The following is a 22,062-nucleotide window of genomic DNA, read 5'->3' as shown; positions in this document are numbered from 1 at the left end:
CAATATTAATATGGACCCTGATATTGCTCTCTTTTACATTGTAAGGGTTTCATTTTCATGATGATGTTAAAATAACTTTATAACTTGAATCGGGAAGTAAATATTATGACAATAACATTTTAAACTTAACTTGGGAGTTTCAATAGTTAATTCTACTTTGGTTGAGCACTTGAACAATTAATGGGTTTAATATGCAAATGCATTGGTTTATGACTTAAAAATATATTTTGATTATGTTGGTTGTGTTGTACTCTTGCTTTAGGTATAACCATTAAGATGAATTATTTGTCAGTTTTAAAGAAAACATAAAGCAGGAAAGGATTATTGTCAAGCTAAGTTTGTCAATTTGAATAAGGTATGCACTTTTCATGTATTACTTATCATATGGCATGTTCCATGCTTCTTTTTATGCAAGTCAATGAAATATTCTTTATTTTGCTAAATGATGAGAATATTCAAAATGTCTTGGGCCATTTTCAAAAGGATTTTGCGAGTGAGCTTTCTGGAGAGAATTTGGGTAAGTGACTCCAAATAGAAGTTGTTCAAGATCCATACAATTAAGGCTGAGATATTTTTATATATTGATAATTATGTGTGGACATTTTTTCTTTCAGGGGCTAAATATGGTTATTATGGCTCATTTTTGCCTACCTATGCACCATCTCCTTCAAGAAGCTATGTTTGGTCTCATCCAATGACTCCACAAAGAAATCCACACAAATCAGGGCTGGCATATGGCAGGTCCAATGCATTACCTAATAGAGGAAGGGGGATATGGAGATGCATGATAATCCTCCTAAGCTTAAGGAACGTGAGGTTTCTAGTATAAGGTGACTGCTACAACAAGATAAACCATGATATTGCTCTCTTTTACATTGCAAGGGTTCATATTTATGATGATGTTCAAATAACTTTATAACTTGAATTAGGAAGCAACCATTATAACAATATCATTTTAAACTTAAGTTGGGAGTTTCAACAGTTAATTGTACTTTGGTTGAGCACTTGAGAAATTCATGGGTTTAATAAGCAAATGCATTGGTTTATGACTTAAAGTACATATCGATTCTATTGGCTATACTCTTGCTTTGGGTATAACCATTAAAATGAATTATTTTTTATTTTTAAAGAACACATAAAAGTAGGAAAGGATGATTATCAAGCTAAGTTTGTCATATTGGTTATGGCAGGGGGAATGCTATGAAAAACTTGCATTTGCAGAATGACTATTTAAATTTATTTACTCGAGATATACAATCATTTGAATAAAAGTTATACTGAAGATATTATGCTTAACTAAATTCTTTGTGGATTACAATCATTCTATTCTAGAATGCTAGATTTTGTCAATTTGAATAAGATATGCATTTGTCATATCTTTCATATATTACTTATCATATAATATGTTTCATGCTTCTTTTTGTGCAAGTCGGTTTCTTTATTTTTCTAAAGGATGAGAAGATTAAAAATGTCTTGGGGCATTTTCAAAAGGATTTTGCGGGTGAGGTTTCTAAAGAGGAATTGAGTAAGTGACTCCAAATGGAAGTTGTTCAAGATCCATACAAGTAAGGGTGAGATATTTTTATATATCGATAATGATGGGTGACCATTTTTTCTTTCAATGACTAACTATGGTGCTTATAGCTCATTTTTACAATCTCCTCCAAGAAGCTCTGTTTGGTCTCATCCAAAGACTCACCAAAGAAATTGTAACACACAAAGTCCTGAGGTAAGTGGTGGAATGCCATCACAAAAATTGCATATGAATGTCCTACCATCATTCTTAAGGTAAGTCTTTTTTGCTTATTTGACATTTTTTTCATAGACATCGTATGTTAATTGATGAACTAAAAGTTATCTGGCTATGCTTGTATTGGATACAGATAATGACTTCCTTTCTAGTTCCTAGGGGTGCCAGAGTATCACCTCTTCAAGAAAATCTGCTTTGCCTGAAGAAAAAAGAGAGATTCTCTAGGGATGTTAAATGTGTCCCACTCCTCAAGGATGGTCAAACCAATTCTGCCTTGTTGGGTAAACTTTCAAAGAAGAAAGAAGTGAAATTTCCAACGAAGATGGAAAAGGCAGTAGAAGTGAAACATATGAATGATATTATTTTTGGAAATGGCTGGTACAACATTCCCAACCAAGATGAAGTTAGAAAATGAGAACCCAAAGAGTAAGAATGTGGTATCTAATAAACATGCCTCTTCTAGGTACAACAAATGGTTATGGGACTCAGAAAAAAAAATGATGGATTCAGAGCTTATAGTGGACAATTAGGTCTATTGTGACAGTTGTAAAAAATAGCGGTTGTTGCCCTCTAGCAGATTGCCTGAGCACCTCCCTGAGAAGTGGTTGTGCAGTATGCTTAACTGTCTTTAAGTTTCTTTATTACTTTGCTTAACGTATATACACATGAGATGCAATTTATAAATTGTGGATTGTTTTTGTTTGAAACTCCTCGGGCTATAATAATGCTTCCATAGAAGATAATAACTTTGTACCTTTCTGTTTTTTGAATATGTATCTGCATAATCGAATTAATTTAACTAAGTCTAGATCCTCTTAATTAGGTTAGTTTATAAATGTTATTTTGTTTGGTAAAGTCTTACATTGTCTTGAAACGTCACATTTTTAATTATTTGGTAAAGTCTTAAATTGTCTTGAAACATCACATTCTTCAACTCCATTGTTCATAGTACAATATTCTATTTCTGATTATTTTATTCTTCAACAATAACAGAGAGATTCGATTGATCTTAAAGTTGACCAACGTAAAAAAAGAGAGGCTACCGAAATGATGATCTATAGATTCTTTCTCATCCTCTGTTCCTTGACTCAACACTAATTCACTTCTATTTGCTTGTACAATAATAATCAAAAAATGAAATAGGCATCTGAAAGATAATATAATGCAAACCATATATAGCTACTGCTGAAGGACATAAAAGCTCCAAAATTTACTAATATGCAATAGGTTCCTCATTATAATCCACTCAAACATGCAAATTAAACAAAATAGAACCAATAAAATAAGAAATCAATAGGAAAATGAATCTAAAAAAGGGAAAACAAATTATGTAAAATGTTAGGCAGAGGTAGTCCCATTGGCGTAAAATGAGAATTTAGAGAAATTGAAGGAGTAGAGAAAAGTAAAAGATCCAAAAAAGTAATAAAATCACGGATTACCTATGGTACCATTGAAAGTCGGAGTTGTGCACTTGTAAACCTGTAAATTAAAACCAAAAACCAGCATTCATATTTGGACAGGTATACAACGTTAAAGAATGAGAAATTCGGATGGGCTGCGAGAGAGAAAGAATAAAGTGGAAAAGATGATTAGTTTTAATCTAAATAAACAACCCAAATTCACAAATAACAATCCAAATAAACGAATAGGAGGATATTGTAATATGAATGTCGCAAATGCCCAAATTCACAAATAACAACCCAAATAAACAAAATTTCAAAACATCAAATGAAGAGAATAAGAATCGAAAAAAATTAATAAAGAATCTGAAATTTTTTACCATTCCTCCTAACCCTACAAAGATTAATAGACTAATTTGGCTATCTACTACATACCAATATCAAGTGAAAATGTTCATTATCAACAACATTAATTGAAATATATAAACAACTGAAGAGAAGAGCAGAGCAGCTGATAAAAATCCAACTGATCTTCCCTAACATATAAAAATGTCAAAAAAAAAAAAACAAAATCAACAATCCTATAATATTCATAATTCAAATACAAGCTTAGAAATATTCTAGAACCTCATAACCTTAGTAAACATCATGCATACACTATTTTTTATCGTAAAACTCAATTTCACAATGAAAGCATCGATATCCAGAAGCCAAAACCAACTAAAAATGGCAAAAGACAACCTTTGAAGAAAAAAAAGAAGTTGATAACCATTAAGCAACTTTCTAGTAAAAATCACAGTAGAAACTTAAAAAAAAAAAAACGCACCTCAATTCTTATGGTTGATGATATATGAATTATTATCTCTAGTTGCATCCGCCTCTAAACCAAACGATCGTAAAAGACTATCGACGATGTTGAGATCCTCACTAGAGACATGATATGTACATAGAGTTAGAGGTAAAAGGAAACTGAGAAAGAAAAGAGAGAAGAATGAGGGTATCCTTACCATAGTTAACGGTCAGAGATGTGACGATTATTATAAGAATTGCATACGTCATTGAGTAGCCGCCACCATTGAAGAGAGAATATTGAGAGGTTAGGGATTAGAATTGGTACAGATTGGAGGGGGCAGATATGTTACAGAGAATGCAATGGATTTGTGTTAAAATAAAAAGGTAAAATCTATAGATAATTAAAATTATTATATTATATTTTTAATTAGTAAAAAGATAAAAAAATGACACATCAACTCCATTGTTACTGTTTTATAATATATATATATATATATATATATATATATATATATATGTATATATATAATAAGAACAATTTCAAAGAAACGGAAAGAAAGTGAATGTTCGTTTAGTTCCATTTTTCAGAACTACTTTTTTCTCTTTAATTCTAAACAGGAGATAGAAGATGTTTAGTAAAATTCCAAAACAACTTATTTTATTAGAAAAATCAACTAATATCTACTACACATCAGCCGCAACAGTAAACATCAAACAAGTGAACCAAACATGTTTTTTTTTTATAAAAAACCAAACATGTTCTAAATGTTCTTTTTGTTACTCGCTTATGAATTACATGTCAAAGATATATATATATATATATATATATATATAGAGGAAAAATTAAAAAATTGGGTCAAATGGGAGACCTATTTATATATTTAGACAACTTACCCAACGTACTATATATCTAGACTATATTATTGTGACTTTTCCAAAATACCTCAACCTTTCAACTTCCCCTTCCCATTCATCTTCCATTTGCACGGTTTCCCCTTTCCCTTCCCAGACCTTTCATTTTCTTCTCTTTCTTTATATTGCGAAATCTTACTAATTTCTTCATCACCATGTCTGCTTCTTCCTCTATTTATCTTTTGATTCTTCTTCTTCCTGTTTCTTTTCGTCTCTTGGTTTCTTTCTTCTTGTGCGAATCAAAGGCATGGTTATTCGACACTGTTCTTCTGCTTTTATCATATTGTTATTGTCGATTTCAATGGTAAAATGCGGAAAAAATGTAAGTATCTACTGTTTAATCTTCATCTTTTTTCTAGAAAATCTCTTCGCGAAATGAGTTTTGCGAAGATCTGCGAGGACAAATAGGCTGAAAATGACGTTCTGACTTCGCGAAAACAGATTACCCGAAGTCTGCGAAGCTAAAATCATCAAGTGTTTCATGATTTTTCTCTTCGCAGACTTCACGTAATCTTTTTTTGCGAAGCAAAATCGTCATTCTCTGTGTTACTTTTCTCTTCGCATACTTCGCGTAATCTTTTTTTTGCGAAGCAAAATCGTCATTTTCTTGTTAATTTCTCTTCGCAGACTTCGCACAATCTTGTTTCGTGAAGCAAAATCATCATTTTTTTGCTAACACGACTTAATTTTTGTGAAGGTGGTTGAATACAAAACATCAAATACAAAAGCATCAATCACAGTGAGGGGTGCCGATTTTTCTTAGATTCTTTCTTAACGCCCTTTGGGTTCTATTTATCATCCCAGTAGCTGGTGTACTTGGATGCAGGGGATGTGGTTCTCAGATGTAGGGGATGTGGTTCTCGGATGTAGGGGAAGAAAATACAAATCACTGTTATCATCCCAAAAGGTCATTGATTCTGTAAAGCCTGAGATTTAGGGTTTAGAGTTTCATTATTGTTGCAATCATGTTGTAAATTTTGATAATGTTATGATTTTAATGTTAGAATTATTGTTGCACTCTTGTTGTTATGTTGTTTTTTTGTTATATACCACTTCGCATATTTCGCAATATGTGAAGTATGCGAAGATAATACTGCTTAGAAACACGTCTTTTACTTCGCATATTGCGAAATTTGGGAAAGTGAAAGTTATCCTGCGAATTAGTATTGTCTTAGCATGCTTCGCATATTACGAAATATGTGAATTAAATTTATGTTCTGAAGCAAATATTATCTTCGCATAATTCGCAACATGTGAAGTCAGATGGAAGGGAGAAAGAAGAAACACTAAAAAATTTCTAAGTGATATATATATATGTGAAAGTCACAAAAAAATAGCTACATAAATGGTCTAAATATGTAAATGAGTGTTTCATTTAATCCAATTTTATAATTTTCCCATTTATAAAAGTAGGAGTTTTTTTTTTTATCAACAAACTTGTATTACTAATCGAGAAAAAAAAACATCATTCTGAATACAATAGGAAATACAATTTGGAAAATCTTCAACGAAAATTTCCATATAAGAAAGAGATCGAGCCCAAGCTGCCAAATTATGTGCGACAACGTTCGCTTGCCGTCTCTCATAAACAAACTCAACTGAAGCAAAACCAAGTGCCACCTCAATTATATCTCCAAGAATTACACCGAGCCAATTGGATAAATTTTGAACTCCTTTTAGTAATGAAATGGCCGAAGTTGAATCAGATGCAACTAGGATCTCTTGAAAACCACGGTCCTTAACAACACGCAAAGAAAACAAAATCGCTAATAATTCAACGTGTAAAGCAGACATAGTGGTACCGATAAGCCCTACACCGGAAATTGAAACCAATCCATTGCTATCACGAACCACCATTCCGAAAGAACATTGACATGTTCTTAACGAAAACGAAGCGTCACAATTGAGTTTAAAGAACCTGAAATCTGGAGGCTGCCAAAAAATTAACGAACCACCATTTATAAAAGGCATAATACTCATTTTAATCCCTAAACTAAAGCTTCAAATTCAATTTGGACCTTAAACCATCAAAATCATCAATTAAGTCCCTAAATTAAGCAAAAATCATCCATTGAGTCCTTATGCTATCTTAAAATCAGAAACTGTGATTATTTGACATAAACTGTAATGATCTTTGTGTTGGCTTAAAATGGATTTGGGAAAGAAAGTCTGAAACTATTCAACCAAATGATTTCCGATGAGGACTCATTTGATGATTTTTTCTTAGGATGATGACTCAATTGATGATTTTTACTTAGTTTAGGGACCGGATTGATGATTTTGATAGTTTAAGGTCCTAATTGACTTTTAAACTTTAGTTTGAGGACTAAAATGGGTATTATACCTTTATAAAAGTAGGAGTTACATTAGAAATTAAGGTTTTTCGCAAAAAAAAAAAAAAAAAAAAGTTATACTTATCATGCATTAATAACTTAAATGAATTTATTAATAACTTCTAAATTTATACCTTATCCCAATCTCAAACAGGGGCAAAATTAATTTTTCAAAAAATTGATACTTCTTCCTTATTTTGTTTTGTTTCAACAATTAAAGATTTGTTTTTTTTGAAGAACAATTACAGAATTTGTTGATTCTATTTCCAATACCGGAATCCCTGTCTCGGACACAATCCCGGAATCTGTTCACATCCGCAGCGGTTTAGGGTTTTAGCATTCGAAGTCTCCGAATCCAGCATGTCGAAAACGGTGCTTTTCTCATCTTCCACCTCTCACTTCTTATTTCCCTCCATTAACTGAAACTAAATATTGGAGACATTCTTTCAGGATGATGAAGACAAGGAGGATAACAGTGCTAAGTTGATAAAATTGGAGGAGTTGGTTGAAGCTCATCCTGAAGATCCTTCTATTCGATTTGATCTCGTAACTATTTTTGTATTACTTTTATACTAGTGTACAGAGAAACCGCTTTTTCATGGTCATTTCTGATTCAGTCGTGTATATATAATAATGCCAGGCGCTCTTGTTATGGGAGGAAGGAGGCGATTCTAGCGAAATCAAGGAGAAAGCCGCTGAGAATTTTGTTATTTCGGTTAAATTGAATCCTAGTAATGCAGCAGCTTTCAGGTATTTGGGGCTTTACTACTCTCGATTTTCTGTTGATATTCAGAGAGCTCTCAAGTGTTATCAGAGGGCGGTTTCTCTTAATCCTGATGATTCTGAATCTGGGGAAGCCCTCTGCGATTTGTTGGACAATTCCGGGAAGGAGAGCTTACAATTGGCACTGTGCAAGGAAGCTTCAGAAAAGTCACCCAGGGCCTTTTGGGCCTTCCGGCGATTGGGTTACCTATATATCCATCAGACTAGATGGTCTGAAGCCGTTCAGTGTCTTCAGCATGCCATTCGAGGTTATCCAACCTGTGCTGATTTGTGGGAAGTAAGTTTGCTGCTTATACTATCCATTCCAACATACTGGAATTTTTGCTGTTTTAATCTGAAGTTTTCTTATTGTTTCCTTCTGCTATAGGCACTGGGCCTTGCCTACCAGCGACTTGGCATGTTTACTGCTGCTACCAAGGTGCCTTCATTTTGGTGTCTTGTCTTTTCCTTTTCCTTTTTTTTTTAATTATTATTTGAGAATAAATTGGCGCAACCGTAAACGTTGTTGTCTTAGGAGCGGCTTCTTGCCAAATAAATTGGTAGGGGAATGCTTGCTCCCAGTACACCCTTGTGGTGGGACCCCTCCCCGGACCCTCGCTCAGCGGGGACGCGTAGTGCAGCGGGGACGCGTAGTGCACCGGGCCGCCCTTTATTTGAGAATCTCTTTCAGATGGATTAGTTTTAGCCATCATTTTGAGCCATTTACCAGAACTACTGGATTTAAATTTGGACATTTTGTTTTGATTTCTTTTTTTTTTATTATTTTATTTTTATCTGCCAATGCATATTTGGATACAACAGATCATGTTAAACTTGTCTAAAGATTATGTTTGTGCACCAATGTTATGAAAGCTGTGGTGCATGTGCGCGATGTGTTTGAGTTTGGAATTTGGATCAAGTTCTCACATGTTTTTTTTGCCAACTTGTCTTAATATTTGACCAGTCATACGGGCGTGCCATTGAGTTGGAAGATAGAAGAGTTTTTGCTTTAGTTGAGAGTGGAAATATCTTCTTGATGCTTGGTTCCTTCAAAAAGGTATTATCTGTTGTTATGTTTACATATAATCACTTGAGATTCCCTTGTTGCTCCTCTTTTCCGTTTTATTTATTATTTGACAACGAATAAACATAGTCCAATTTAATTATCTTACACCTCGTTGATTTCTTTTGCTGCTGCTTTCATTGTTTAACATTTGATTGTGTGAAGTTTCTATATTCACAATACTTGTTTCCTGTGATATACTTATTAATGTTGTGGCAGTGTTGAGCTATCTTTGAGCTTCAGTACATAGGCTGTTTTATGTCTATTCCAACCACTGAGAAGTAGTAAATAGGTTTTCAAGTTTAGATGATATGGTCCTGTCCTGAACACCCTTTTTGTTAGAATACCATGTAAGCCCAACTAATAAAACTTGTAAGAATGTTTGTTGGTGATGGCATATTTTGTAATTAATTCCCAATAAGGTATTATTCTTGTCAAGAACTGCATATCCTCTGCATTGCAGACTCCCAAAAAGTGGTGGAAGATAAATATTGAAAGGACAGAGAAAGTATAAAAGAAAACACAATTAGCATTACATGAATCTTACTTCAGTTCATTTGGCATTCAAGGGCTTTAGTCAACCACATTAATGTACCTGAGTATTGCATATTCTTATGATTAAAATCTGAGGCAAAGATTGACCGTAAGATTGTAAATCAGTATTTTGAAGCTGCATCAGTAACCTGCAATTATTGTTTGTTTAGGATTAGGCCTTTTTTTTTTTTTTTTTTTGCAATGCTAGTGCATATCTTCTGACTCTATAACTAGCACTTATTATATTTTGGGAAGATTGCATGAAATCTCCAACATATCACCAAAATTTCTGTTAAACACTCTAAATTAATTTCTCTTGCAATTATATCTCTAACCTTGTCAAACCATTACAATGTGGTCTTTTGTTATTCCACTAAATAACAACACGTTATTAGTAATTAAATATATATTTATATCAACTAAAGTATGGATTACCTTAAATACAGATCCTAAAGGAATTCTCAATTTCATCTTAAAAAATTCAAAGTAAAACAATATTACCAACTTTTAGGACCTGATAGGATAAACTTGTTTGGCTATTTTTTTACTGCATAATTCTCTTCCTGTCTCTGATTCTGGCCCTGTTCAGACTTGAATGTCAATTTATAATCTGTTCCTTTGCTGATTAGGGAGTTGAGCAGTATAAACGAGCTCTTGAGGTCTCACCTCAAGATCTGTCTGCAAACTATGGGCTTGCTTCTGGACTCCTCAGTTTGTCAAAGGAATGTATGAATTTGGGTGCTTTGAAATGGGGGGCATCATTATTGGAGGTTTGGCCAACTGCACATCTCATATATCTTACCATTTTTCATATTATTTCATATATCAAAATAAATTTATGTAACAGTTGGTTCCTAACTAATTTCAGGATGCTTGGAAAGTCGCGGATTCAAATTCTCAGGCAGCTGGAAATTTTTCATGTATGTGGAAGTTAAATGGCGATATTCAAGTAAGCATAGGGCTTGTTATCCATTTCATTCCTATTATATCTAGTAAGGGAATATTCCTCATAATAATATAGGAGTTTTACAAATAGTGTTAGTAGTAGCTTCAACAACAACAAAGCCTTAGTCCCGAAATGATTCGAGGTCAGCTAACATGAACTATCGTATAAAACCGTGAAATCAAGTCGTGTCAGCGACACAAATTCTCTCCCTCCACTCTGTCCTATCCACTACCATATTTTCCTCAATCCCCAATAAACTCATATCACTCTCGATCACCCTCCTCCAAGTTTGCTTAGGTCTTCCCCTACCCCTCACCACTACATCCTTTGCCACTCTTCAGTCCTCCTAACCGGCGCATCAAGCGCTCTTCGTCTTATATGGCCAAACCACCTAAGTCGGTTAGTAGTAGCTTCACTAGCTATAAAAAAGAACAAAATTCCAGTGTGCGTAATTTCAAGAAGTGCGAGTTTGGCAGAGCATATTCCTTTTACTCTGAAAACTACTATACCAATAGCAGTTTGTTTCCTGCTGCAACTCTTCTCTAGTAATTCTCTGCTTTAAATTTTGTCAACTTTCACCAAGGGGATACCAAGACATGATTTGTGCAATTTCTGTTTGACTTCATTGATTTGAAATCAATTTAAAGCTATTTTGGTGTTAATTTTGTGAGGTATATGTGTTCTGGAATATCAATATGTTTCAGTTTTGGTTATACCTTGTGTGTTTCTGTAAGCGGGTTTAGAGATATTTATTTGTATAATCGTGCTATTGTTATTTTCTCTATCTTTGCAATAAACTTTGGATTTTTCTTATTATTGATATCTTGCTCAGGAAGTAGTCACTGAAATTTTTCTTTTATTCAGTTGATCAATGCTTAGAAGTGTTAATGTTTCTCGCAATTAACTAAGTTGTGTTTCCTTCCTGCTAGCTCACCTATGCAAAATGTTTTCCCTGGATGGATGAGGATGAAAGTGCAGCATTTGATGTTAAAACTTTTGATGCTTCCATCCGTTCCTGGAAGCAAACCTGTCTTTTGGCTGCAATGTCTGCCAGAAGGTCATATCAACGGGCGTTGCACTTGGCTCCATGGCAAGCTAATCTTTATGTTGACGTTGCATTATCTTTGGATCTCATTTCTTCTATGGATGAGGATTGTGAACATGATTTATTTCCTTGGTATGTTATGGAATTGTGTTTTTTGTATTTGATCTCATCCTATAATACATATATTCTCCCTTACAGTCTTTTTCACCAGGCAGCTGTCAGAGAAGATGGCTATGGGGGGTTTGTTACTTGAGGGTGACAATTATGAGTTCTGGGTGGCACTAGGTTGTTTATCTGGCCATAATGCAATGAAACAACATGCCTTCATCAGGGGATTGCATTTGGATGTATCTTCAGCTGTTGCTTGGGCATTTCTTGGAAAGGTACTCACCTGCATCTAATCAACCCAATCTGTCTCCAAAATGGATGTCGGAGTTTGTAATGTAAATTCCTTGTGGTTTATTAAAAATGTCAATTTTTGCAGGTCTCTTTTTTATTTCTTCGAAAATATACTGCAAAATTTTAAAATCTTTTTGTGACTTCTTCATGTTGTTATGTTTGTGTTTACTTGTTTTAGGGAGAAGTAAATGCAGTTCAATGGGAAATAAAGCTATTTGGTTGTCATAGTTGTATTGCAAGGTTTGTTTTGACTTGATGCCAATTAATTTAAGCTAGCCCAAGTAGTCCTTTTAGCAAGACCTGTCCTGAGTTGGATGTTCTGCCTCTCAAAACTGTTCTCCTTATATATGAGGTTTTTGTAGTGGCTAGATTTCAAGGTGATGTAAGGACATTACTGCAATACTTGTTGTATAGGATTACAATTGGATGAGGACTGGGAAAATGCTAACCATTTAGATTTGAGGACTTCCTTTAGAATAAGAAGGAATATGATCAGTCTTTATTAGCCCTTGATTCTACTGAAGTCTTCATTTGAAGTTATCCTAGGTCCCATGTATAACTGGTGGCATTTTAAGAAAATAATGTCTTCCAAATGATAAGAAATTCAATGGCAATAGCTATATCTGCCAAGTATCATTGATGTTATAGGATTTCAATTTGACAAGGAATGTATATTGAGATCTGTTGTTCAGTTGCCTTTGATGTCATACTAGGTGTCTGAGTTTCATGTTTCTACAGCTTTATAGAGAAGAAGGTGAAAAGAAATTGGCAAGACTAGCATTTGACTGTGCTAGAAGCATAGATCCTTCACTTGCCTTACCATGGGCAGGAATGGCAGCTGATGCTCATCCTGTGTATGTTTTCAAGTTCACTTTGTTTTTTAATTTTTCTGTAGTACATATTATCAAATGATATTTTTAATAATGTTGAATATGTAACTTGCCTTCAGGGAAAGTGCAGCGGAGGAGGCTTTTGAGAGCAGTTTACGAGCTGTGCAGATATTGCCTGTAATTACTTATGCCTCCTTTTTACAATTTGAATGTATTTTGTGAGAAGGAAAGTTGCATTTAGCACACGAGTATCTAGCTTACAGTCCAGTAGGCTCAACGGTGGATATTGTTTAAAGTAGATATTGGTCTTTTTTTTAATGACAAGTAGATATTGGTCTTGTGGAAATAATGTGGAAAGGGTTCCATCCACTAACCTCCAATGCATTTGATTTTAACCCTTAAGGTGTTTGTTATTTTTTGAAATGTCTTTCATGGCTTAAATTGATATATCCCATTTCTGGCAGCTGGCAGAGTTTCAAATTGGTCTTGCTAAGCTTGCCTTTTTTTCTGGGAACCTTGCATCTTCACAGGTATAATCATTTCAATTAATAGCATGGTACATTATAAATTAGTCTCAGTTGAAGAAAATGTATGTTTCCTGTCTTGGTCATCCTACAGGTATATGGAGCCATCCGGCAGGCAGTCTTACGGGCCCCTCAGTGTCCTGAATCTCATAATTTGAAAGGGCTCATTTGTGAGGCACGATCTGAGTATCAGATTGCTGTCACTTCTTACAGGCTAGCCCTCTATGCAATGAAAATTTCATCAGGAGAAGCTGCAAGATATCATTTGCCAGATATAAGAATTAATTTAGCTCGATCTCTTTGTAGGGTAAAAATTCTAATTTTAAGCTTCTGTTTTGAACCTGTAAATATGTTCATACGTTATGCAATCCCCTTTTTTCAGTGTACAAGAGATTTGTATATATCTTTTATTTTCCTTTAGTAAATATCTTCACTTAATGCAGGCTGGGTATGCTGAAGATGCTATTCAAGAATGTGAAAGTTTGAAGAGAGAAGGTTTGTTGCCGATGATGCATACTTAATTGTTGAATTTAGCCCCCTTTTCCTCAGTTTTATTTTTATGCTTTATGCAGTGAGTCGATTGCAGTACCATTGTTTCAGTTTTATGTTTTTATAGTCTTTTATATTTTATGATGTCCTGAATTCATAAATATGGGGTAAGATCAAGAGTGTAAGAGCAGCTAGAGTTAACAGTTGATAAATTTACGCAAGAAGCCTTATTTTTTAAACTTTTTGGTTGCATGTTCTGTAATCTTGGGGTTACTCTTTTCAACAAACATCAAATGTTACTACTTTATATAGCCCAAATGAGATCTCTATCCTCTATTTCTGGACTTGCAACCTGATTGGGTTCAATTTTTTTAGGTTTGCTCAATGCGGAAGGCATGCAGATATATGCTGTTTCTCTATGGCAAGTTGGCAAGAATGACCTTGCTCTCTCTGTGGCGAGAAATCTGGCCACTAGCATTCCTACAATGGAGCAAACATCTGCGGTTGCTTCTGTTAGTTTTATCTGCCAATTGCTGTATTCTGTTTCTGGACTAGAAGCAACAATTACTAGCATATTGACAATGCCAACAGAATTCTTCCAAAGCTCAAAAGTCAGCTTTACATTGTCTGCTTTGCATTCTCTTGATAGAAGTAATCGACTTGAGTCAGCTGTTTCAATCAGTCGTAATTCTCTTGTATCTTACGAAGACATTACTGGAATGCATTATTTAATAGCACTTGGTAAATTGGTAAGCTCCTCGCTTTTATTGTTGGAACTTAAAAAGCTTATGCTATAAGCTGGGTGCAGCAGTTGTTTACAGGGTTTGAACTTTAACAGCGGAATTTCTCTTGTTATCCCATGCAGGTGAAACATGAGTCAGAATTTTGCCTTGGATTTAAGAGTGGCATTAATCATCTAAAGAAAGTCCTTCATAAGTACCCTAACAGTAGATTAATAAGGTAAGTCAAGATTTGAAATATTATGCCCTATTTCTCAGTGATTCTCTGGGTTCCACACTGCCATATACCCTAACAGTAGATTAATAAGGTAAGTCAAGATTTGAAATATTATGCCCTATTTCTCAGTGATTCTCTGGGTTCCACACTGCCATATTTTAGCGGCCTACTTATGCAATATGTGTTCCGATTTTTTGTGTTTCCATTTGTATTATTACATTTTTTTGACAATTTTAAGATTTGAGTTGTTATATAAATCCACATAAAAAATAAGAATGGTTTTCACCTCATGTTCAGTTTTAAACATCTTAAATTTTAAGAGATTCTATATATACAGAATTGTTTTCAGTTATAAACTTAACTTGTTATTGTTTTGATAAACTTGAAATTTCTTCTGTGTATTAATGTTATTTTTATTTTCTTCCGCAACAATTGTTTTTTATAACTTTATTTTGGTTTTCTTTTATACTTTTTTGTTAGCAACAATTGTTTTATTTCTTCTGTTTCAGAATGTTAGCAACAAGTTTTTGACACTAGAACCATTTACTCTTACTTGGTTTTGTAACTTATCTGATATCAATATGTCAGTAGAGTGGACAACTATTCAACCTGCTGGATACTGAAATGAAGTTTTTCTTTTTACCTGTTTGGTCATGGTCTTGATAATTGTTGCTTTTTGGCAACTTCATTATGACAAAAATCTTTTGTTTAATCAATTGTAGTTGTACTTGTCATCATTGAAAAATTTTATGTGGAAGTAAAGCATAAAACAAATGGTGAGGCTTAGTGTTACTAAATCTAGTTTAAGAGAAACCCGAGTAAAAATAAAGAAAAAAAGAAGCACGCTTGTATATGTATGATAGGGAGTGTTATTTTTGCGCGATTGAGGAGGTTATGAGGAGGGTAAGAGTTACTTCTAGTTTTCTTTGCATTATGATTTTTGCATTATGAGGAGGTTCCATGTTGATTTGCTATATGATATCCTCATGTTAGATGCACACTTAAGCATCTTGTGTGAAGACTTAGTTTGAGATACATCATACATCTGAAACACGCAGATTTTCCGAGTTTCATTGCCTAATAAAACATTGCAACAAATGCACTCACATTGCACTTAATTTTACATTACAAAAACAGGGATTTACTTGGACAACTTTTGCTCTCCAATGAAGAATGGGAAGATGCTCATGTAGCTCCCAGGTGCAGCATTGCTGATGGTTCTTGCAATGCAAGTGAAGCAGGTTTGAAGTCAGGATGCGAGATTATTGGTGCTGGAGCAGTTGCTTGCTATGCAGTTGGCAACAAAGATCCGAAGTTTTGTTTCCCCACATGCGGTTATGAGTGCCTAAGTGGACCTGAAGCCATTCTAGAAATGCAGAAGTATGGTAGCCCTTGCTTTTTTCTCTTTTTATAATTGAAGTTTGCGAAAGCATTATCGTTCTTCTGAAAAATCCATTTAAAAAGCCGTATGTTTTTAGCACTTCAGTATCATTGTGGTTTGGTTACTATGTTAAAAAAATCGCTGTCCTGCACTTATGTAGTACGGTAATCTTGATAATTGCTTATTTTTTGGTGATTATCCTGTTTTCATTTGAATATATAGGTATCTACGTCGAGAACCGTGGAACCATAATGCACGGTATTTGCTTATACTTAATGTTTTTCAGAGGGCACGTGAGGAGAGGTTTCCTCCACAACTCTGCGCAGCACTTGAGCGACTACTTTTTGTGGCACTTTCCAGTGAGTTATACACTAGAGAAAGCTTGCCATATCAATACCAAAAGTTTCAACTTTTACTTTGTCGTTCTGAAATCAGTTTGCAAGGTGGGAACGGAGATTGCATCAAGTACGCTAAAAGTGCTCTCTCACTTTTGCTGCCAACGACCTACCTATTCTTTGGACACTTGCTATTATGTCGCATCTATGCTGCTCTAAATAACTATGGAAAACTTAAAGAAGAATATGTGAGATGCCTGGAGCTCAGGACTGATTACCATGTAGGATGGATATGTCTCAAAATCTTGGAATCCCAATATGAAATCCAAGCCGACTCAAATATCTCAGGGTTCGGTTTCAAGGAGTGCTCAAAAGAATGGAAGGATTCATGGAAAATGTGGATGGCTGTGTATAGTTTGGTTTTCGGTTTATTATCTTTAAGGAACCAGGAGTTCTTAGTTGCTGAAGAATCTTTGGCGCAAGCTTGTTCATTGGCGGGTTCTGACAGCTGTTTCTTTCTTTGTCATGGTATTTAATAATTTATCGTATTGGTGATGATATGTATATTTGTAGCTTTGCACATTTCTGAGGTAATCGTTAATGGATTCAGGTGCTGCTTGCATGGAGCTTGCGAGACAGTTATCTAGTTCGCAATTCCTATCAATTGCAATGAGAAGCCTCACCCAAGCTTATGCAAACTCTGTTACTCCCTTGCCTTATGTGTCCTTATTGCTGGCGCAAGTAGAAGGGAGCCTTGGTTCGAAGCAGAAATGGGAGAAGAACCTTCGGCTTGAATGGTTCTCTTGGCCACCAGGTATGATTGCGATCTATGTATTCACACTTGTGTTTGTTTGGAATGCATTTACTAGTCAATTATTTTGTGGAAATAGGACCTTGATAGTGCAAATCTACAGCTAAAACTTAAGAAAAATAACGACACGGGAAAAATCATGGGCAATAATATAGAAATTAGGACTTCCAGTCTCTCTCTATTTATGGGAAGAGATTTTAATCTCTCTTAAAAGACGAGAAAACTAATAATTCAACTCTGATTTTTCACCCACTCAAATTGCAACTCCATTTGTAAATTTGCATCACCTTGAAAGAATTGTATTTGTTGCTTAGAAGTTGTCATCAACTTGTTCTACACATAACCTAGGAAGCACCGACACTTCTAGGAGGTTAATGTACGAGTGTCGGACACTCCGGGGACACGCACCCGAAACTCCAACGTAAGTGTCCCCTCATTTTCTTTTCTTTTCTTTTTTGATGGGGATACTTCTGGGACACGGATTCTAAGTTAATTAAGTAGAATATAGGGGTAGTTTTTAGTAATTTTACAATAAAGAGGGGTTGATATATACAACAACAACAACAACAACAACAACAAAGCCTTAGTCCCGAAATGATTCGGGGTCGGCTAACATGAACTATCATATAAGTCAGCAACACAAATTCTCTCCCTCCAAATAAAACCCTAAAAAAAAAAAAGGGCGGCTAATAAAAAAAAATCTAAATCTGATAAAAAGAATATAGCAGCCGTCCCTTTTTTGGTAGCTTAAATAATTTGAAGTATTAAATGTTTCTTTTTGATGAGATGTTATTTATGGTTTGTAATGCCTAATGAATGTTATTTGTCATACATATATATATATATATATATATATATATATGGCGTGTCCCTGCTGTATCTGTCTCACATTTTCTAAAAATGCTTTTTGCTGCATCAGTACCCGTACCCATGTCAGTGCTTTCTACCGCGTAACTGTCTATGCGTATGTTAAATCAACCGGCTTGTATTCCAGAAAGTGGATAGATTATTAGAATTAAATTTCGAAATGCTGCAATCAACCTTGCCCATTAATCTTGTGAATTGCTTTTTATTGTGGTTACTGACTAAGCAACTGCTATATTATTCTCAGAAATGAGACCTGCAGAGCTGTTCTTTCAAATGCATTTGCTTGCAAGGCAATCAGAAGCCAGATGTGACCCTTCGTCCAACGTGGAATTCTGTCAAAGCCCGCAGAAATGGGTTCTTCGAGCAATCCATACGAATCCTTCGTGTTTAAAATACTGGAAGGTCTTACCGAAGCTCATGTAATGAGATGCACACACTTGATGAGAGCACTTGGGAGAAGATACCATCCTGCATCATCATATAATGCACAAATACACCCGCGCGGCGGATTTAGGAGCTATGTCGACAGAATGTATAGCACGAATGGCTATGATGGTGCCGTTGCTAGATAACCGGACCTGCCTGGCATTTTTCAGTAACCAAAGGGTATGGACTGCCTGGTAATATGCCATCCTCGTGCGAGTAAATTAGCTTTTGTAACTTACAGTCGTGTTATGCTAGTTTTTATTCATAGTAAGAATGTGTATGCTTTCAAAGATTATTACTAGTATAGAAATTTAGACAGTTTTTGTTTTTTTTATCATGTGAATAGAATTGTTTATTGATGATTTAGTCCTGGTATATGGGATGTACATCGTTTCAAAACCGAGCCGAAGGAATTGAATCTTGTATTTCTAAAGCAAACATATTAAACCCAACAGCATGTAAAACTGAAATATTACCAAACCAAACTATTATTTCGGTTTAAAACCGAAATACCAAATTTAGATAAGATAAATATAAAAGCGAATAAAAATCACTGTTTCTGCAATTAATTTGCTTCGACAATAAAGAAAACTTCTAAAGTGTACTAATCTTGAATTATTATCTCAATTACAATAAAAAAATGTGTATAGATATACACGTGAAATAATACAAGTAATATAGTTCGGTTTCGTTCTACATTTTTCTTTTCTATACTATCAAAACTACTGAAACATAAGCAAAATTAATTCCGATTCTTGCTTAATTCCGATTCTCAACAGTAAAGCTATAAAAACTGAACCGGAAAACCGAATTGAGTTGGATCGATAATTCAGGTTTTACCGAATAATGTACACTATAGAGCAGGATTATTTTGGTACCAACAGCACTATTATGCACTATAAAGAACCAAACACATTTTCAGTTTCCTCAATTGTGCTTGATCCACACAAGTAGAATCAAGTGATTGTTTAGCATGAAACTTACCTGCCACTGCCAATAGATGTAGTAGAGCTGTTGAGCTCGAGGGACGGATCCCAATCTATCGAAGAAGAGAGAATCTTAGACAGAGTCATACGAACTTGAGCGATAGGAGGACGAGCATTTATATCAACAGCAACACAGGTTTCAGCCAGCTGCGCCAGAGAGAATGCCAAATCCATGGGGTACTCATTTCCTAAACTATTATCCATGAACTCACAAAATTTCTGTCGCACATTATCCCCTTCCAAAACCCTGATTATTGTTGCTGATAGCATCTCTTCCTCTGCAGATTTCCTGTCACTAGCAGCTTCTTTTCCTGATAACAGCTCCAATATCACTACACCAAATGAAAAAACATCTAATTTTGGGGTAATCACTCCATTCTCTATGTATTCAGGGGCCATGTATCCTTGCGTTCCGATAACGTGTCTGGTGAGCTGAAGTCCGCCTTCCTCTTCGTTATCGACTGATCTCGCCAGGCCGAAGTTACTGACCTTGGCTCTCATATTGGCATCCAATAGAATGTTGCTGGTCTTCAAGTTCTTATGGATATAAGGAGGGTTTGTGTAGTTGTGAAGGTAATTAAGAGCATCTGCAACATCATGAGCTATCTGAACTCTCTGCTTCCAGGGAAGTGTGTGAATTTTGTCGCTGAGATCTCCATTTTCTGCGTACTCATAAACTAGGTAAGTGTTATCCTGATGCACACAGAATCCTGAAAGCCTGATGATGCTTGAGTGATTTAGTTTTTTCAGAATGTTAATTTCGCTTGAAACATCTCCTTTCATAACCTTAATTGCAGCTCCATCTCCCTTGAAATTGCCCTTGTAAACAGATCCCTTTATTATATTGTCTTTGCTGAAGTAGCCAGTCGCCATTTGCAAATCGGAATATTTGTACACTGTCAACGATTCAATAGCGTAACGTACACCATCAGAAGATAAAGACCAAGAGTTGCTATCTGGAATTGCCACCGACTCCGATTGAACCGTCTTAGGTCCAATCGGAGCTGAAATTGGTACAGGACGATGAGATTTGGCAGATCTGCGGTACCAAAACAGGAATCCAAACAAACAGAATCCGATGAGAGCAGCAATTCCTAATCCAACACCGACAAATACAAATTTGTTGCTGGAAGAATTAGAATCCGGCGGAGGAGCTACGGAAATCTGAGGAGGTGGAGCGGCGGCAGGTGGAGACTCCACCGCCGGTGAGAAATTCGTAGGTTTCGTAGTCAAAGGAACAAGAATTGGAGTGAAGGGGAATATAATAGAGGTAGATGAGAGTTCATTAGCCTCGAGAAGGTTTTGCAGATCAACACCAAACAATCGAGCGATAGAAGAGAGAGTATCGCCCCAAGTAACCATGTAAGTAACCAAGTAATTAAACCCTAAAGAAGTCTGATTAGAAGTAGGACAAGCACACCTCAAAGGAACATGTAGCTGCTGTCCCACCGTCATATTCCGATCTCCGATAGGATTCTGATCCATCAACGCCTGGCAAGTAGAAAGCCCTTGATAAGTATTATTTGCAACGCTAAAGTAAGTCTCCAACGCAAACTTCAGAGTATAGGAAGCGTTATGCTGATAGTACTGGTTGTTGTAACAGGAGCAGTTGACCGGAACAATGACCTGAGTATCGGCCGGAATCGAAGCCACATCGGAGGAAATGTTGTTGATGGAGACAAGCAAAGAGGTGGAGTCTTGAGCGCCGAGGAGGTAAGAGATGGAAACAGGAGTGACGTAGTACGGTGGAGATGATCGGAAAGTGAGATAAGATTGACATGATGAGGATTGAACGGCGTTGCACTGAAAGCCTTCGGTGATGGAGTTGAAGGCGGTGTTGTAACAGTCGAGTTGTTTGTTGTTTACATAAGATTGTTGAGCATGGAGGTGAGATTTGTTGGGGAAGAAGAAGACAACGGCGATTACCATTAGCGTCCAAATTGAAATGGAAGCCATGGATATGGATATGGATGTTTTGAGAAGAAGATCCAAGATTTTGAATTAAATATTCAGATTTATTTGGAATTGGAAATGGAAATCAGGGAACGCGTCAAGTACTCAAAGACGCAGAGACTCGCCGGAAAGACTTCATTGGCGGCTTTGACTATTGCTCTCTCTGCTGTTATTTTCACATTTTCTGCTTATTGTCAACTTGTTATCGTGAGATATGGTAATTGTATGGCTCCATATGTTCTTCACGTTTGATCGAGGCTTAATACATGACCCGTCTACTTGAATTTGTCTGGAAAAATAGATCGACCCTCTGAATTTTGTTACTCTCTCACCAGTAGGGATGGGATGTAAACGGGGTGGAATGAGGATTGGAGTTCCCATCCCCGTTCTCCGACTAAACGGGGAATCTCCATACCTGTCCTGCGAAACAAACATGGATAAAATTCATCTCTGTTCCCGCTTTGCGGGGAATCCCCGATCCTGCGGATATCCCCGTTTACCCATTTAAAGTTTAAAATAATATATGAAAAAAGAAATAAATGAAAAGAATAGAGAAAAAAAAGAAAG

The 22,062-nt window shown here is 35.6% G+C and overlaps 2 protein-coding genes across 3 annotated transcripts; one reads left to right on the top strand and one right to left on the bottom strand.

Annotated features, from left to right (window-relative positions):
* Positions 1-7,325: 7,325 nt before the first annotated feature.
* Positions 7,326-18,959, top strand: LOC136235366 (tetratricopeptide repeat protein SKI3). Of its 2 annotated transcripts, none has more exons than XM_066025002.1 (20): positions 7,326-7,559; positions 7,638-7,733; positions 7,828-8,247; positions 8,338-8,388; positions 8,914-9,006; positions 10,176-10,316; positions 10,415-10,495; positions 11,422-11,669; positions 11,749-11,920; positions 12,675-12,790; positions 12,886-12,943; positions 13,231-13,296; positions 13,385-13,597; positions 13,734-13,785; positions 14,155-14,528; positions 14,645-14,739; positions 15,874-16,116; positions 16,340-16,980; positions 17,063-17,266; positions 18,375-18,959. In XM_066025002.1, exons 1-20 carry the CDS (start codon positions 7,548-7,550, stop codon positions 18,551-18,553), a joined length of 3,555 nt encoding a protein of 1,184 aa, XP_065881074.1. In that variant the 5' UTR covers positions 7,326-7,547; the 3' UTR covers positions 18,554-18,959. The 2 variants fall into 2 exon arrangements, with proteins under 2 accessions (XP_065881074.1, XP_065881075.1); XM_066025003.1 differs by lacking the exon at positions 7,326-7,559 and having other exon boundaries at positions 7,828-7,937; positions 8,045-8,247.
* Positions 18,960-19,138: 179 nt separating this feature from the next.
* LOC136235367 (protein LYK5) lies at positions 19,139-21,807 on the bottom strand. The gene has a single exon (XM_066025005.1). The coding sequence runs from the start codon at positions 21,496-21,498 to the stop codon at positions 19,537-19,539; it is 1,962 nt and encodes a 653-aa protein (XP_065881077.1). The 5' UTR covers positions 21,499-21,807; the 3' UTR covers positions 19,139-19,536.
* Positions 21,808-22,062: the final 255 nt, after the last annotated feature.

Source organism: Euphorbia lathyris, chromosome 7 (assembly GCF_963576675.1).
Source record: "Euphorbia lathyris chromosome 7, ddEupLath1.1, whole genome shotgun sequence".
In the NCBI taxonomy this organism is placed as follows: Eukaryota; Viridiplantae; Streptophyta; class Magnoliopsida; order Malpighiales; family Euphorbiaceae; genus Euphorbia; species Euphorbia lathyris.
The sequence above is the reverse complement of the archived record's forward strand: the minus strand, read 5'-3'. Positions and strand labels throughout refer to the sequence as shown.

Bases quoted from the DNA above. Each gene is read 5' to 3' on its own strand.
- LOC136235366 (XM_066025002.1), top strand. The intron at 8,389-8,913 runs GTGCCTTCATTT...ATATTTGACCAG, and splicing joins TGTTTACTGCTGCTACCAAG to TCATACGGGCGTGCCATTGA. The intron at 17,267-18,374 runs GTATGATTGCGA...TATTATTCTCAG, and splicing joins ATGGTTCTCTTGGCCACCAG to AAATGAGACCTGCAGAGCTG.
- LOC136235367 (XM_066025005.1), bottom strand. From the start codon at position 21,498: ATGGCTTCCATTTCAATTTGGACGCTAATGGTAATCGCCGTTGTCTTC.